Source organism: Hypanus sabinus, chromosome 12, assembly GCF_030144855.1.
Source record: "Hypanus sabinus isolate sHypSab1 chromosome 12, sHypSab1.hap1, whole genome shotgun sequence".
Classification (NCBI taxonomy): Eukaryota; Metazoa; Chordata; class Chondrichthyes; order Myliobatiformes; family Dasyatidae; genus Hypanus; species Hypanus sabinus.
In genome coordinates, this window is record NC_082717.1 from 39019314 (window position 1) to 39037715 (window position 18402).

General features: G+C 39.8%; 1 protein-coding gene across 4 annotated transcripts in view; it reads right to left on the minus strand.

The window, feature by feature from the left end:
- Positions 1 to 18402, minus strand: part of LOC132402788 (BRD4-interacting chromatin-remodeling complex-associated protein-like) — a 54377-nt gene that overhangs the window by 19448 nt on the left and 16527 nt on the right. For 2 of the 4 annotated variants that reach the window (XM_059985769.1, XM_059985770.1), the window contains exons 4-5: positions 15230 to 15301; positions 406 to 2391 (exon numbers count right to left, since the gene is read on the minus strand). In XM_059985769.1, the coding sequence (XP_059841752.1) occupies positions 406 to 2391; positions 15230 to 15301 (2058 nt within the window). Of the gene's footprint in view, positions 1 to 405; positions 2392 to 3989; positions 4886 to 6647; positions 6858 to 15229; positions 15302 to 18402 lie in introns of those variants that run through there. The other 2 variants (XM_059985772.1, XM_059985771.1) reach the window with 2 other exon arrangements.

Sequence of the window (18402 nt, forward strand, 5' to 3'; positions counted from 1 at the left end):
TCTCTCTCTAGAGATGCTATCTTACCTGAATTTTGTACATGAAAAATTGAAGTGTTTTATATTGTATTACAATGTACATGCAGGACAAAATAGAAAAACCTATTAAGAACAATGTTTACACTTAGTTTATATCCATGCAGTTGAATTAAATATTTCACTTCAAAATGATTTGGCTTACGTTCATCTTGAGTTACAAAACTATTTAAAGAAAAACTGAAGTTCTCTCTCTCTTTGCAGTTTTAAGGTTATACAATACATAAAGTAAGTTTTTCACCAATACAGTATATTATTACTACTATTTTTCAACATTTTGCAAATTAAAATACAACAGGCCATGTAATTCAAAATGTTCTTCTCTCTTCTTAAATATTTATCATTGATAAATTTAGTGCATTCATCACCTACTTGTGAACAAAGGAATTGATGCTGATTGCTGGGTTGTGTGACGGTCATCTCCGCCCGGTTGAATGTGACCTGCCGCGAAGGTTGCATTAAGTTGGCATTTTGGTGATAAGGATTGGTAATCCGGAAAATCTGATTCATGCCCATTTGTTGCTGGCACTGCTGAGGCTGCTGTTGTGCAGACTGTACAGTTACAGGCGATTGTTCACCCTGGCAAACCACTACAAGGTTACTACCAGAACTTGCTTGTGTATGGTCATCATTGTTTGCTGATGATGCTGTAGGTTGCACTGCAGACACATAGCTGTAGCTCATGGAACTAGGTGCAATTGAAACAGTCAGTTGATTTTGAAATGGCCTGCCTCGAACTGGATTCTGCCCAGATTGCTTAAATATTCCTGTATTAATGTTTGAGCCAACAGTGGGTTGTACACTTTGACAGGTTGGAAGATTAAACAACATCTGCGAAGCCTGTTGAAGTGGAACCTGGCCAGTAGCTAGCTGTGATGAGCCATGATTTGTTAACAGCTGTCCTGAAGAATTAACTACCTGCTCCATGCTACCCTGACCAGAGGTCAACTGTCCAGCAGAGTTCTGATTTAAGAACTGTCCTGAAAAAGACTGTGTAGCCAACATTGTACCTGAAGAATTGCGATTAGTTATAACACATTCTGATGCTACTTGACTGGAGACCAACTGGGTGGGTACTGTTTGATTTTGAATAATCTGTCCGTTTGGAGTCTGAAGGTGCTGAACAGTTGAATTCATATTCAATGCTAGACTGGTAGGAATGAAAAACTGGCTCTGGGATGCCAGAGGATCATGTTGCCCAACAGGAGGTCGAATTATGATACCGCTTCCAGTTTGATTTAAAACTTGTGGTCTACCTGATTTTCTAGGTACTTGTTGTTTTGCAACATTAACACCCACTGGTGAGCCTATTACTGCATTTTGAGATGAGTTCGTAGAACTAAAAGGGAGATTATGTTGCATTTGCTGCTGCTGTAATGGTACTTCATTCTGGATTTTGAATGCCGTCTGCAATTCCAAATTGTTTATGTTGTAAACAGTCTGTTGCTGATTGATCTGAGCAGGTTTCGGTTGAATACTAAGTGAAATTTTAGGCTGGCTTGGTACAGGACTTCTTTGAAGAATAATATTATGCAAAGGCAGTGCTGTTGGAATATTAGTACCACTAAAATGAACAGACATGGGTTGTGGGACCTGGCCAATATTAGAGGCCCCATAATAAGTGTTTCCATTAAGTGCTGTTACTCGCCTCTGAAGCAACAATCCACTGGTTTCATTTAAACCTGATGGGTTCAAAGACATGGGTTGATGGTTGGGAAGGGAGGGCATATTGTAATTGCCTACAGTCACTGAGTTTAGAGCAGGTAGCTGCCCATTGTCCTTTGAAATAAACTGAGACCCTTCAAGCTGATTGAAAGTCATTACAGGTTGTTGAGTATCTAATGAACCAATCAACTGGACTGGTCCAATTCCACCACCTGGGTTGCTACTGGGTACATGTTGAATGGCAACACTGTTGATGCCCATTTGTTGAAAAAAGCCAGGCTGTACATTAGCTTCATTATTTACAAAGGGAGTTCGCAAAACTTGCTGCAAAATGGGTGATGGTGTTACATTCATCTGCTGTTGTGTCAAGCCCCTTACAGATGATATGCCAGAAGACAGTTGAGAAACCTGAGAAAAGGATGTAGGATGAATCTGAGGTTGTGGAAACTCCTGTGTAGAAGTAATACCAGCTGCCAAATCTGCTTCCTCCTGTAAGGTTTGTTGAGTAATATTGGCCTCCTGAAGAGACTTCTGCAGAATATCAAAAGGCTGGTCCCCATTTAGATTTGAAAGAGGAGAAGAGGTATCCAGCTCTTCCAAAACATTAAGACTACTCGCTAACTGTAGTCTTGAATTGGATTCTTCATCAATATGGTTGTGTGTATCTTTCGTAGAAGAGGTAGGATCAGCATCCTGAAAAATACAAATTAGAACATTATGCAATCATTCTTCTATCAGCAGGTAAAATTTTGGTTGAAATAAATGTTTGGATTATTCTTAATTTTGGTAATTGAATTTTGTACTGAATTAGAAGAGGTTAAAAATAATTGTCAGTCATAAGAGCTGTTATTCTAGAGACTTTACACAACAAAATCAGATTCTTAGCTACTTGTGGCCAGAAACAAGTATCTGACAGAATCTGTCCCAGACAGAACGGATGGTATAACTACATAATACCTGGGGGGGGGGGGGGGGGGGGGGGAACAGTAAATGATTCCAATAAATATACCTTAGTCATATCTATTTGCAACCAAAACAGTGGAGGGAGCATCTATGAGGAAACTGTGTATGTTTATTAGTTTGGGATCTACCCAAGCAGGTTCCCAAGGTCAGACTCCACAACTTGGAACCTAATCAACTGTATGTAAGAATGAAGCCGGCTACAGAAGTTCTGTGAAGTGCTGTGATGTTCTCACCATTAATAGAGCACAAGCATATTGATGAAAAGCTTAGACTGATGCCCACATGGCACAGTGAAAAGCTAGATTCCACTGTGCATATGCTGGCTTATCCATGTGTCAATATGTTAGATGCAGAGAAGACCGAGAAAGAAAATTAAAGAACAGAAATTTCAACGAATCAAGAATCTACTTTCACAATTTTTTCAGTATGCTATCATGTATTACAAAATAAAGTGCAAATGCACAATCTAATTTTGACGCAATGACTAACTCTGTCATCAGAAAGTACAACTGTCTTTACTACTACAATGAATTCTAAAGCCAAAGGTGCAATCAGGGTAGGTTATTTTACTATGTGAGAACAAAATATAACATTTCAAATCAATCAATTTCTTTTGAGCAGTTATGGATTTATTCTCAAAGGAACTTAGTCATGTCAGCTCTTAACCAGTGAGTGCCAGTAAGCCAAAATGGGAGCACATTTAGTAAATTTCTGTGGCAACTTAAGAACTTCCCAAGTAGATTCTGAAAGTGAGATTACATTTTTGGGTTGTTTAACTCATTCAAACGGAACTTAGGATAGACTGAAAACAGAGAAGAAATATTTTGTTTCTACATTCCAAAGTCCTGCAGTGCAGTCAGAAAACATCTTTCCTTTCTAATCATAACCTGAAAACATTGCCACAACAACACTAATGTCCTTTAAGCTTCAACCATTCATATACTATTACTACATTTTCCTTTTATTATCTGTTAATATTATTTTATGTGCTGTATGTGGTATTTGTACAATGTTTTGTACCTTGATCTCAGAGGAACATTGTTTTCTTTAGCTATATAAATGTTTACGGTTGAATGACAATAAACTTGTATTTGAAGTTAAACCTGATAACCTCAAATCATGAGGTATATAAATTCAATCAGTTACGTGCTTAAACATTCCACCATATTTCAAGTCCCTGACAGGTACATAGAAACCATAGTTGAACTATCCTTGATTTGGGTATAGAAGAAAATGTTCGGTAGCTAATTACCAATAAACTTCTGTTCTCACAATAACATTATAATTTCTTCGAGTATTTCTTTTAGTCTCTTATTGTACTATCTTACCTTTAACCTCATCAATTTATTGGTAGCTGAAGTGAGCCTGTGTTCCATTCATCTTCATAAAATATATGTTCATTTTGCAGCAATATATCAGAATGTTTTTACTGCTATTTAAATTGAATTGCCTTTGTTTCAGTTGTTAAATTAAAAGGCTGCATCAGAGTCCACATAAACCCAAAGGGCTGAATGGCACTGTGTTACAATAACTAAAAGTTCAACTGGTGCCATAGACATGGGAGTTCCAGGATTTTGACCCTTTATTAATGAAGACACCAGATACTCTATTATTTTGCTGGCAAGATTTTTCTCATAAACAGCAAATTGCTGATTTTCTTTATATTTCCTTAGGAGATTGTGAAGATTTGGCATGACATCTATAACAAGTTTCTATAGATGTGCACTGGAGAGTATGTTGACTGCCTGCATCCCAGCCAGGTATGGAAACCCAAATGCCCTGGAATGAAAACCCTACAAAAAGTAGTGGATACGGCTCAGTCCGTCACAAGTAAAGCCCTCCCCACTGTTAAGGACATCTACACAAAATGCTGTCTCAGGAAAGCAACAATCATCGTCTGGGATTCCCACCACCCATGACATGCTCTCTCCTCGCTGCTGCCATTGGGAAGAAGGTACAGGAGCCTTAGGACTCACACTACCAGGTTGGAGAACAATTATTACCCCTCAACCATCAGGCACTTGAACCAAAGGCGATAACTTCACTCGACTTCATGTGCCCATCGTTAAAATGTCCTCACAACCTGTGGACCCACTTTGAAGGACTCATCACATGTTCTTTATATTTACTGCTTATTTCTTTATATTATTTCTTTTTTGTATTTGCACAATTGTCTTCTGCACATGGGTTGAACACCCAAGTTGGTGAGGTCATTCATTGACTCTATTATAGTTATTATCCTATTATGTATTGAATAAGCTCACAAGAAAATGAATCTCAGGGTTGCGTATGCTGACATATATGTACTTCGATAATAAATTTACTTCAAACTTTGAAAATGAAACATCAAAATATCTCATAGTAAAAGGGCATTTAATTCAACATGCCAGTCGCAGTTCTTCCAACAGATGACCAAGCACTCCCACAATCCAGCTCATTTTCCATTACTAAGATTTTTTATAGTATTGTGGATATCTCTGACGAGACAAAAATTTAATGTCCATCCCGCTTTTCATTCAAGAAGGGAACAGTGAAACCTCCCTAAGTTCAGATGTCTACATGTAATCCCCACAAGAGCTATGGGGTGACGGGAATTTCCAGAACTTTTACCTAGGAACAGACAAGGGACTGCAGTAACTGTTTGAGTAACAATGATGTATGATATGGGAGGAATTTGGAGACAGTGACTTTCCCTTGCACTTCTGGGCCTTTAACTTCTTTGAGCAGGGCGCAAATTTTGAGAACTGCCGTTCATGAAGTTAGTGCAGCACATCCTGTAGATGCCATATGTTGCAGGCTGGAGAGAAGGGAGATTTAGGTGGAGAACTCATTACCAGTCAAGCAGTAGGTTTTGCCCTGATATCATTGATGTTTCTGAGTACTACTGGAGCTGTTCTCCATTACACAAGTAGGTAACAGTACCTCATACTACTACAGATGGTAAAAGGGCTTTGAAGAAATGGTGCTGTATTATTGACAATAACAGCTTCTGACCTCCTCTTGCAGCCATATTATTTGTAATAGGCCCAGTTAAGATGCAGATCCTAAAATAACGACTGTTTAGAACAGAATTATTCTTTAAGGATATGGTGAATATCCAGCAAGTGTATGGCATGAATGCTACTTGACACTTATTTGCCATAATCTTTGGTACGTTCCTTACCATAGCCTAGCTCATACTGCTTCATTTTGAAGAGTTAGAAATTAAATTGGACAATGTACAATCATTGGCAATTTTCCCTATATTTGATCTTGTGGTGGAGGAAAGATTGTTGATAAAGATGGGGCTCCATTGGAATTTACTGAGAAATTCTTTGGCAATGCCTCGAGATTGAGATGATTAATTTTCAAAATCCCTGAGAATTTCTTTCTTCCAACTGTGATTTCAGTAAGTGGTTGGCTGTTTCCATCTCCTCTCCACTGTCCACCTATCACAAGCCACAAATTTCATTTTACCTGGGCTTCTTTAGGTGTCATATAAGCAAATGCACCCCTTGTGCAAAGAGCAATCACTCTTACTTCCATTCTAGAATCCGCTGTTTTTCCAAGACTCTAATGAGACCAAAGCTGTGTTGTCCTGGTAGAATCCAAATTGGGCCTCAGTAAGCAGCTGAACTGGGAAGTGCCAACTGAAAGCAATATTGACAACCTTTCTGTCATTTTGCTGAAGACAGAGCACAGTTATGCAGTGTTAAGTGGCTGATTCGGTTTGTCCTTTCTCTACAAAGATTGGGTTGAAGGTAGTGTTGTACTTGTACTGAAGAGTATAACAAACTTAATTCTGGAGCACAAGTTTGGAATGCTATCACAGCCCAAAGCCTCTCCTGTATCCAGTGCCCTCAAACATTTCTTGATATTAAATTAGCTGAAGACTAATTCGCTTGTGTGATGATAGGGCTCTCAGGAGGAGGCCACGATGGATCATCCAATTGGCATATCTAGCTGAAGACGGCTGCAAATACTTCAGCCCTGCCTTTTAAACTCACATGCTGGGATCTGCCATCGTTGAGGATCAGCATGTCCATGGAGCCTCCTCCTCCTGTTGATGGTTTAACTGCCCTTCACCATTCATTCATGAGTGGATATGACGTAATTGCAGAACTTTAATCTCATCCATTGGTGTGGGGATTTTAGCTCTCTCTATAACATGCTGTCTCCGCTGCTTGGCATGCATGTAGCCCTGTGTTGTAGTTCACCTGGTTGGCACAGTAAAAGTTAGCAAATTTAATATTTTTGTCTTCAAAATGCTATAAATACTCAGTTTATTGGAGAAGGCAAATATATGGATGAAAGTTTTTTTTTTAATTCATTTACAATTCATTTATTCCTCTTCTGGTTTCTATTTTTGGTAGCTAATGCTCATTGGCCTTTTCTGATTGGAGATTTTTTGAAATTGTTAATTGGTAGTTTTCAGGCTTCCCTTGTTAAATGCTGACCACCAAGTTTTGTAACTATTCCAACATGTTCAAAATAAACACATATTTAATTTATAAATACAAGAGATTCTGTTGACCTGATAAAGGGTCTCAGCCCAAAAAGGCGACTGTTTATTCCCATCCATAGATGTTACCTGACCTGCTGAGTTCCTGCAGCACTTTGAGTATGTTCCTGAAGTAACTTAATTCAATATACATAGTACTATGAAAAGCTGTGTTTTATTATATTTGCCTGTTACCTTAATTCAATGGGAAAATAACACAAAGGCAAGTCTCTGTTCTAAGCAGTGTTAAATTCAGTGTATATTGAATATTTATTGAATACTTAATATTGTATATTATAATACTTCGCACATCTATAATGCTCCTCATTTATGTTTCCCAATGGTTGTTTCTGAACCACCTATTACAAACTACTCAAACTTTTTTTTAAATATTGAGCTGGTTAATTTATCAAACCAAATATCATCCTTCATCTCCTGAGACAAAGGATCTCTGCCCAGCCCAAAACAAAACAAATTCTGTTTGCTATATCAGAAATATATTTTAATGTCCACAATAACTCAGTGATAGCTGGAATGATACTTAAGTTAAAATAAAAGCCTGTATTGCTATATGTTCTATTATTTGGATGCGATAATACAATGAAGACCCATTTACACTAAGAAACAATCATCCAATTTAAAAGGCTGAGGAGTCATTCTTGTATTCTGACCAGCATTTAATCCTCCATTAACATAACTAAATTTAACAATTATTGTATTTTTTCCCTATATTTCATGGGAACAGGCTATGCACAACTTGGTTGCAGTGTTTCCCTATAACGACTGATGTTACTTCAATGTACTTTTAATGTATTTTGCAAAATATCTACATTGAAGTACCTTTTTTACTATTTCCTTGGAGCTAGTCAAAGAAACAATGTGCCTCTTTAAGACTTAATGAATCTTACCCTACTAAAAAGATAACTTCTCAACTTAATGTTTGAATTTCAGTGATACTCCATAACTCATGGTCGATATTTGCATTATTTAAGGAAGATGTCTTTTTATACTAACATATTAATTATAATATCTTGTGTTGGTTGGTCACTGAAGTTGTACAGCAATTTATTTTTAAATTTTTCATTAAGGAGATTATATTCAGAAAACTAAAATACAGTGGATTCTGGTTAAGTGGGCCATCAGTTAAATGTTGGATGTAATCCTAACTGTATTGTGGCATTGCTTCCAATATTTATAAGAATCACCTTGCAATCAAATATGAAGGACACCCTAGGGGACACTAAAATATTTTGAGGATAGTAAGAGCTGTTGGAAGGGTTTAAACGAATTTGGCAGGGGAATCAGAAGTGGAGTAGGGCTGAGGATGGGATAGTTGGTAAACTAATAGATTTACGTTGTGTGTAGTGAGACTGTGAGGAAGAATTGGCAGATGATAGGGGAAAATTGCAGTCTGTGGGATGAGCTGAAGTTTAACATGGAAGCATAACCAAAAGGGGTGATAAATACAAGACTGAAGGTGTTATATTTGAATGCATGCTGTATATAGAATAAGGCAGATAATCTTGTAGTACAATTAGAGATTGGTAGGAATGACTTTGGACATCACTGAGTTGCACCTGAAAGATCATAGCTTAATATCCAAGGATACACATTATACCAAAAGGACAGGCAAGTAGGCAGAAGGTATGGGTGGCTCTGTTGGTTAAAGATGAAATCAAATCCTTAGAAAAAAGTGACTGAGGGTCAGAAGATATAGAATCCTTGTGGGTAGAGTTAAGAAAGCACAAGGGTAAACAAACCATGATGAAAATTATATACAGGCCTTGGAATAGTAGCCAGGATGTGAAGCACAAATTACAACAGGAGATAGAAAAGGCGTCTAAAAAGGGCAAAGTTTGATCGTTCTGGGTGATTTCAATAAGCAGGTAGATTTGGAAAATCAGGTTGGTGCTGGATCCTAAGAGACAGGATTTGTAGAGTACCTATGTGATGGCTTTTTAGAGCAGCTTATGGTTGGACCCAATATGGGAAAACAATTCTGCATTGGGTGTTGTGTAATGAACCAGATTTGATTAGGGAGCGCAAGGTAAAGGAACTAGGAGACATAACATGACGTAATAGAAACTGAAAGGAAGAACCTAAAATCAGATGCATCAGTGTTACAGTGGTGTAAAGGGAATTGGAGAGGCATGAGAGAGGAACTGGCCAAAGATGATTAGGGGACATTAGCAAGAATGATGGCAGAATAGCCATTGGAATTTCTGGGAGCAACTTTTGGACCTCATTTGGGACAGGTGTGACCTGTACAAAAAGGATGGGTTGCACTTGAATCACAGGGGGACCAATATCCTGGCGGGGAGGTTTGCTAAGGCTACTGGGGGGAGTTTAAACTCGAACTGTTGGGGGTGGGAACCAAACTGAAGAGACTGAGGAAGAGGTGGTTGGCTCACAAATAGAGAAAGCTTGCAGACAGTGTGTGAGGGAGGATAGGCAGGTGATAGAGAAGGGACATGCTCAGACCGACGGTTTGAGATGTGTCCAAATGCAAGGAGTATTGTGAACAAAGCAGATGAGCTTAGAACGTGGATCAGTACTTGGAGATATGATATGGTGGCCATTACAGAGACTTGGACTGCTCAGGGATAGGAATGGTTTTTTCAAGTGCCGGGTTTTAGATGTTTCAGAAAGGATAAGGAGGGAGGCAGAAGAGGTGGGGGTGTGGCACTGTTGATCGGAGATAGTGTCATGGCTGCAGAAAAGGTGGACATCATGGAGGGATTGTTTACGGAGTCTCTGTGGGTGGAGGTTAGAAACAGGAAAGGGTCAATAACTTGACTGGGTGTTTTTTATAGGCCGCCCAATAGTAACAGAATATCGAGGAGTAGATAGAAAAACAGATCCTGGAAAGGTGTAATAATAACAGAGTTGTCGTGATGGGAGATTTTAATTTCCCAAATATCAATTGACATCTCCCAAGAGCAAAGGGTTGAGATGGGGTGGAGTTTGTTAGGTGTGTTCAGGAAGGTTTCTTGACACAATATGTAGATAAGCCTACAAGAGGAGAGACTGTATTTGACTTGGTATTGGGAAGTGAACCTGGTCAGGTGTCAGATCTCTCAGTGGGAGAGCATTTTGGAGATGTAATTTCCTTTACAATAGCATTGGAGGAAGATAAGAACAGACAAGTTAAAAAAGCGTTTAATTAAAGTAAGAGGAATTATGAGGCTATCAGGCAGGAAATTGGAAGCTTAAATTGGGAACAGATGTTTTCAGGGAAAGGTACAGAAGAAATGTGGCAAATAGTCAAGGGATATTTGTGTGGAGTTCTGCACAGGTACATTCCAATGAGAGAGGGAAGTTATGGTAGGGTGTAATAAAGTTAGTCAAGAAGAAAAGCTTACAAAAGGTTCAGAGAGCTAGGTAATGTTAGAGATCTAGAAGTTATAAGGCTAATAGGAGGGAGCTTAAGAAGGAAATTAACAGAGCCAGAAGGGGCCATTAGAAGGCATTAGCAGGCAAGATTAAAAAAATCACCAAGTCATTCTACAAGAGGAAGAGGATAAGAAGTGAAAGAATAGGACCTATCAAGTGTAACAGTGGGAAAATGTGTATGGAACCAGAGGAAATAGCAGAGGTACTTAATGAATACTTCAGTATTCACTATGGAAAAGGATCTTGGTGATTGTAATGATGACTTGCAGCAGACTGAAAAGCTCGAGCATGTAGATACTAAGAAAGAGGATATGCTGAAGCTACTGGAAAGGATCAAGTCAGATAAGTCACCAGGACCAGATGAGATGTACCCCACGGTACTGGAGGAGGCAAGGGAGGAGATTGCTGAGCCTCTGGCAATAATCTTTGCATCATCCATGGAGATGGGAGAGGTTCCGAAGGATTGGAGGGTTGTGGATATTGTACCCTTATTCAAGAAAGGGAGTAGGGATAGCCCTGGAAATTATAGGCCAGTGAGTCTTATTTCAGTGGTTGGTAAATTGATGGAGGAGATCCTGAGAGACAGGACTTATGAACATTTGGAGAGGCAAAATATGATTAGGAATAGTCAGCATTGCTTTGTCAAGGGCAGATCATGCCCTACAAGCCTGACTGAATTTTTTGAGGATGTGACTAAACACATTGATGAAGGAAGAGCAGTAGAAGTAGTATATATGGATTTCAGCAAGGCATTTGATAAGGTACCCCATGCAGGGCATATTGAGAAAGTAAGGAGGCATGGGATCCAAAGAGACATTGCTTTGTGGATCCAGAACTGGCTTGCCCACAGAAGGCAAAGAGTGGTTGTAGATGGGTCATATTCTGCAGGGAGGCCAGTGACCAGTGGTGTGCCTCAGGGATCTGTTCTGGGACCCTTACTCTTCATGATTTTTATAAATGACCTGGATGAAGAAGTGGAGGGATGGTTTAGTAAGTTTGCTGATGACACAAAGGTTGGAGGTGTCGTGGATAGTGTGGAGGGCTGTCAGAGGTTACAGCGGGACATTGATAGGATGCAAAACTTGGCTGAGAAGTGGCAGATGAAGTTCAACCTGGGTAAGTGTGAAGTGGTTCATTTTGGTAGGTCAAATATGATGGCAGAATATAGTATTAATGGTAAGACTCTTGGCAGTGTGGAGGATCAGAGGGACCTTGGGGTCCGGGTCCATAAGATGTTCAAAGCAGCAGCTCAGTTTGACTCTGTGGTTAAGAAGGCACATGGTGTATTGGCCTTCATCGATCATGGAACTGAACTTAGGAGCCGAGAGGTAATGTTGCAGCTATATAGGACCCTGGTCAGACCCCACTTGGAGTACTGTGCTCAGTTCTGGTCGCCTCACTACAGGAAGGATGTGGAAGCCATAGAAAGGGTGCAGAGGAGATTTACAAGGATGTTGCCTGGATTGGGGAGCATGCCTTATGAGAATAGGTTGAGTGAACTTGGCCTTTTCTCCTTAGAGCGACAGAGGATGAGAGGTGACCTGATAGAGGTGTATAAGATGATGAGAGGCATTGATCGTGTGGATAGTCAGAGGCTTTTTCCCAGGGCTGAAATGGTTGCCACAAGAGGACTCAGGTTTAAGGTGCTGGGGAGTAGGTACAGAGGAAATATCAGGTAACTTTTTTTACACAGAGAGTGGCGAGCGTGTGAAATGGGCTGCTGGCAACGGTGGTGGAGGCGGATACAATAGGGTCTTTTAAGAGACTTTTGGGTAGGTATATAGAGCTTAGAATATTAGAGGGCTATGGGTAAGCCTAGTAATTTCAAAGGTAGGGACATGTTTGGCACAACTTTGTGGGCCGAAGGGCCTGTACTGTGTTGTATTTTTTCTATGTTTCTATGCTTCTGTTTAACTCAGAAAGCACAGGATAGATACATCCCAAAGATGAAGTATTCTAAATGGAGGATGTTGCAACCACAGCTGATAAAAGGAAATGGAAGACAGTATAAAACCAAAAGATAGAGCATATAATATAGCAGACATTAGTGAGAAATTAGAGGATCGGGAAGTTTTAAAAAACCTACAGACGGCAACTGAAAAAGCTATAAAGAGAGAAAAGAAACATGAAGGTAAAATAGTCAATACTATAAAAGGGGGTACCAAAGTTTTTTCAGATATATAAAGTAAAAGAAAGGCAGGTGGATATTGGACTGCTTTAAACTGACGCTGGAGAGCCAGCAATGGGGGCTAAAGAAAAGGCAGACAAATTTAATAAATATTTTGTATCAATCTTCACTGTAGAAGACACAAGAAGTATGCCAGAAATTCAACAGTGTTGGTAAGGAGAAGATGCTTCAGAAGCTGTAAGATTTGAATAGATACGTCACCTGGACCAATGGAATACACCATAAGGATCTGAAAGAAGTAGCTGAACAGATTGTGGAGGCATTAATAATGATCTTTCAAGAATCTCCAGGTTCTGGAATGGTTCTCAATGGCTGGAAAATTCCAAATGTCACTACACTCTTTAAGAAGGAAGGGATGCAGAAATAAGTTAGCCTAACTTCAGTAGTTGAGAAGAAACTGGAGTCCATTATTAAGGATGAGGTTTCAGGATTCTTGGAGGTACATTATAAAATAGGCCAAAATCAGCATGACATAGCTGATTTTTTGAGGAAATAATAAGCAGGATAAATGAAGGAGAGTCAGTGTTTGTTGTGTACTTGGATTGTCAAAAGATCTTTGACAAGGTGCCACACATGAGGCTGCATTAACAAGATAACAGCCAAACAAGAGAAACTATGTAGATGCTGAAAATCAAAGCAACACTTCCAGCATCTGTAGATTTTCTCTTGTGATTTGAATACTATGGTCTCTTCCAGGAACGCCTACCCTGAAGAAATTTAAATTTTCCTTTCAACAGGAGTTCAGTGAAACCCTCTCTCACTGCTCTCCCTCTGTGATCTCTGCTGACCTCCAACTATTCAACCATGTACTCACCCAGACCCGCTATTACAACTTCTTGAACTTCTGGTAATTGCCCCCCTCCCCCAAAACATTCCCCATTCCTATTTCCCTCTCTCACCTTATCTCCTTACCTGCTCATTCCCTCCCTCCAGTGGTCCTCCCCATTCCCTTTCCTCTATGCCTTCTGTCCTCTCTTATCAGATTCCCCTTCTCTAGCCAGCCCTTTATCTCTTTCATCAATCGACCGCAGCTCTTTACTTCACCCCTTCCCCTCTCTCAGTTTCACCTATTACCTACCATCTTGTACTTCTTCCTCCTCTTCCCCCACCTTCTTACTCTGACTTCTCATCTCTTTTTTCCGGTCCTGATTAAGGGCCTCGGCCTGAAATGTCGACTGTTTACTCTTTTCCATAGATGCTGACTGGCCTGCTGAGTTCTTCCAGCATTTTGTGTGTGTTGCTAAGATAACAGCCCATGCTATTACAGGAAAGGTACAAGCATGGATAGAAGATTGGCTGACTGGCAGGAGGCAAAGAGTGGGAAAAAGGGGAATCATTTTAACATTCCTGGTGACTAGTGGCGTTCCACAGGAGTCAGGGTGGGACCCACTTCTTTTCACGTAACATCATCGCTCTGATGATGGAATTGATGGCTTCGTGACTAAGTTTGCGAACAAAATGAAGAAAGGTGGGGGGGGGAAGGTAGTGTTGAAGAAGAATGGAGTCTGAAGAAGGACTTGGACAGATTAGGAGAATGGGCAAAGAAGGAGCAGATGAAATATAGTGTAGGGTAGGCAAGTTTATGGTCAGGCACTTTGATGGAAGGAATAAAGGCATAGATGATTTCCAAACAGCGAGAAAAATTAAAAGTTAGAGTTGAAAAGGGACTTGGGAGTCCTTGTGCAGGATTCCCTAAAAGTTAACTTGCAGGTTGAGTAAGTGATAGGGAAGGCAAATACCATGTTACCATTCATTTCAAAGAGGTCTAGAATATAAGAGCATGGGTGTGATGCTGAGGCTTTATAAAACATTCGTTGGACCACACTTGGAGTATTATGAGTGGTTTTGGGCCCCTTATCTAAAAAGCAGTAATGGTATTGGAGAGTGTCCAGAGGAGGTTCATGAGAATAATTCTGGGAATGAAGCAGTTAAAATGTGATGAGTCTCGTTCTGTATTTGCTGGATTTTAGAAGAATGAGGGGTGATCTCATTGAAACTAATCTAATATTGAAAGGCCTAGGTACAGTGGACGTGGAGATCATGTCTCCTATAGTGGGGGAGTCTAGGACCAGAAGGCACAGATACAGAATAGAGGGCCATCCATTTAGAACATAGATAAGAAGCATTTTCTGTAACCCAAGGGTCATTAATGTGTGGAATGCATTACTACAGGCAGTTGGAGGTCAAGTCATTTGGTATACTTAAAGTGGAGTTTGATAGGTTCTTGATTAGTCATGGGTCAAAGGTTATGGGGAGAAGGCAGAAGAACAGGGTTGAGAAGGATAATAAATCAGCCATGATAGAATGGTGGAGCAGACTCAATGGGCTGAGTGGCCTAATTCTGTTCCTATGTCTTACAGTCAATTCAATGTCTGATCAGGAAATAAAAATGAAGAGATGAACAAAAAAGTTAATGAACAGATTCTTTTAAAACATTGCACATATACAATAGCTTTATGGAGATGAGTCATTTAACTGAAATACTAAATCCTAAGTAATATACTTACAATGGCATCAGCAAAGAGTGAATGAGAGTTGTCAATTGTACAATCTGAACCAAGCAAATCATCCTCGTCTACCTGTAAAAATCAAACCATCAGAGAGAGCTTAAAAATAGGATTGGGCAACACAAAAAAAGGATTTTTTTGCACAGAAAAGACATATTTCATATTCAAGATTCACCCTTTGGTTTGCAACGGATAAAATATGGGAAATTGTATGGACAGCATTTTTATGGGAGAATCATGCAAGCATTCTAAATACATGCTGGTGACCATAAGCAAGATTTTTTGTCATGGCTGCACAGCAAAAAGAAATTCAGAGGATAATTCAGGGCCTATTTAAGAAGATATTCAGAGCTGTTTAAGAAGGGTGGGAGGCAGCAGAAAGAAAACTATAGACCTGTTAGGCTGACATCAGTGGTTGGGAAGTTGTTGGAATCAATTGTTAAGGATGAGATTACTAAATACCTGGAGGTACATGACAAGATAGGCCAAAGCCAGCATGGTTTCCTGAAAAGAATATCCTAGCTGACTAACCTACTGTAATTTTTTGAGGAGAGTAGATAAAGGAGATGTAGTAGATGTGGTGTACTTGGATTTTCAGAAGGCTATGAGGCTGCTTAGCAAGCTAAGAGCCCATAGGGTTACAGGGGTGTTACTAGCATGAGTGGAGCATTGGCTGATTGGCCGAAAACAGAGAGTGGGAATAAAGGGATCTTATGCTGGTTGGCTTTTTACGTGGAGTTCCACAGGGGTTGGTGTTGGGACCGTTGCTTTTCATGATGTATGTCAATGATTTGGACTATGGGATTAATCGGATTGTGGCTAAATTTGTCGATGATACAAAGATAGGTGGAGGAGCGGGCAGTGTTAAAGAAACAGATCTTGCAAAGAAACTTAGATAGTTTAGGGGAATGGGCAAAGAAGTGGCAAATGAAATACAATGTTGTAAAAAGTGTATGGTCGTGAAATATGGTGGAAGAAATAAACAGACGGACTATTATTTAGATGGAGAGAGAATCCAAACTGCAGAGATGCAAAGGGACATGGGAGTCTTTGTGCAGGATATCCTAGAGGTTAACCTCCAGGTTGAGTTGATGGTGAAGAATTCTTGAGGTATAGAATATAAGAACAGGATGTGACGTTGAGGCTCTATATAGCACTTGTGAGATCATACTTGGAGTTTTGTGTGCAGTTTTGGTCTCCTTATTTTAGAAAGGATTTACTAACATTGGAGAGGGTTCAGAGAAGATTCACGAGAATGATTCCAGGAATGAAAAGGTTACTGTATGAGGAACATCTGGCAGCTCTTGGGCTGTATTCCCAGGAGTTCAGGAGAATGTGGGGTGATCTCATAGAAACATTCTGAATGTTTAAAGGCCTGAACAGATTAGATATGGCAAAGTTATTTCCCATGGTAGGGGAGTCTTGGACAACAGGGCAGGACTTCAGGATTGAAGGACGTCCACTTAGAACAGAGATGCAGAGAAGTTACTTTAGTCTGAGGGTGGTAAATCTGTGGAATTTGTTGCCATGAGCAGCAGTGAAGGCCAAGTCACTGAGTGCATTTAAGGCAGAGATAGATAGGTCCTTAATTAGCCAGGGCATCAAAGGGTATGTCGTGAAGGCAGGGGAGTGGGAATGGAAGAACTGGATCAGCCCATGATTGAATGGCAGAGCAGGCTCAATGGGCCAAATGGCCTACTTCTGTTCCTATATCTTATGGTCTTGTGGTCTACGTCAGACAAGAGTTTTGAGGTTCAAGGGGAATCCAAAGCACCATAAGTACAATCAATCACTCCCGGAACCACCAAGAAATCCTCAATCCTGGAAATCTCAGTATCCATAGCTTAATGGCCCTTGGTCAAGTAAAAGGAGACAAAATCTATTTTCCTTGACCAGAGAGCATAAGACCTCCATAATATTGCATTTTCCAATAAACTGGCATACATGTCACAAATTAATTGTATCACCTGAAATGATCCAGAAATTCCCAGTGATGGTGTTCATGACTCACAGAGGTACAGGTATCTATCTGGAGCTTGGACAACAAAAGTCAAAGGTCTCTCCACCATTGATCTACAGTGTCTTGAAATTGTATTCTGCCTCCACAACTATTTTCACATTTTACTGTCTCATTTTCTAAATTTCAAAGTAGAATTTTTTTTGGGCTAATCATTGCTCATCTCAAATCAAAATAAAAATTCCAAATCCTGTCAACATTTAACTAAAAATTAAAAACTAAAATTGTGAGGCTGAAAAAGTATTCATCCCCGTATTATTATGACTACACTATCTTTTCTCAGTTGCAATATATTACCTTACCAACTTACTCAATTTATTGATGTAAAAAATTGGAGGATCACCAGCTTTCAATGAATTCACAAGGATAAATAACCCCTCCTCTGTAAGGTCCAACAGTATGGTAGATCTTCACAGACCAAACCAAAATGAAGACAAAAGAGCATTCAAAACAAGTTAGAAAAATGATAATAGAGAAGCACAAACCTGGGGAAGGGTACAAGACCATCTCAAAGCCACTGAACATACCTGAGAGCTCAATGCAGTCCATTGTAAGAAGTGGAAAAAAATGAAACTGCAGCCGCTCTGCTTCGGTCAGGCCACCCCTACAAACTAAATCACTAAAGAAGAATGCCACTTGTAAGAGGCTACTGTGACACTACAGTCACTCCTAGTGAGCTGCAGAAGTCAGTGGCTGCAACTGGAGATTAAGTTTATGGCGCCACATTCTCTAAGGTTTTGCACAAAAAGGGTATTTAAGTGGCAAGGAAATAACCATAGCTTTAAAAAAAAGCCAGATACTGCAAAGTCTCGAAGAATATCTTGTGGTCAAATGAACTAAAGTGCAACTCTTTGGTCTCAATACTAAATAGTATATGTGTCGTGAATCTAATGCTGGGTATCAGCCAGGTCACACCATCCCCGCTGCAAAGTACTGTGGAGGTAGCATCATACTATGGGGTACTTTCTAGTAGCAAGGTCTGGAAATTTAGTCAGGATTGATGAGAAGATGAATGCTGCTAAAATCTTGCTAGTGTCTGTCAGAAAGGTTAAACTGGGGAGGAAATTAGTCTTTCAACAGGACATTGACTCAAAGCACACTGCCAGAGCAACCACGGAGTGGCTTCAAATGAAGAAAACTTCTGTCTTTGATGGCC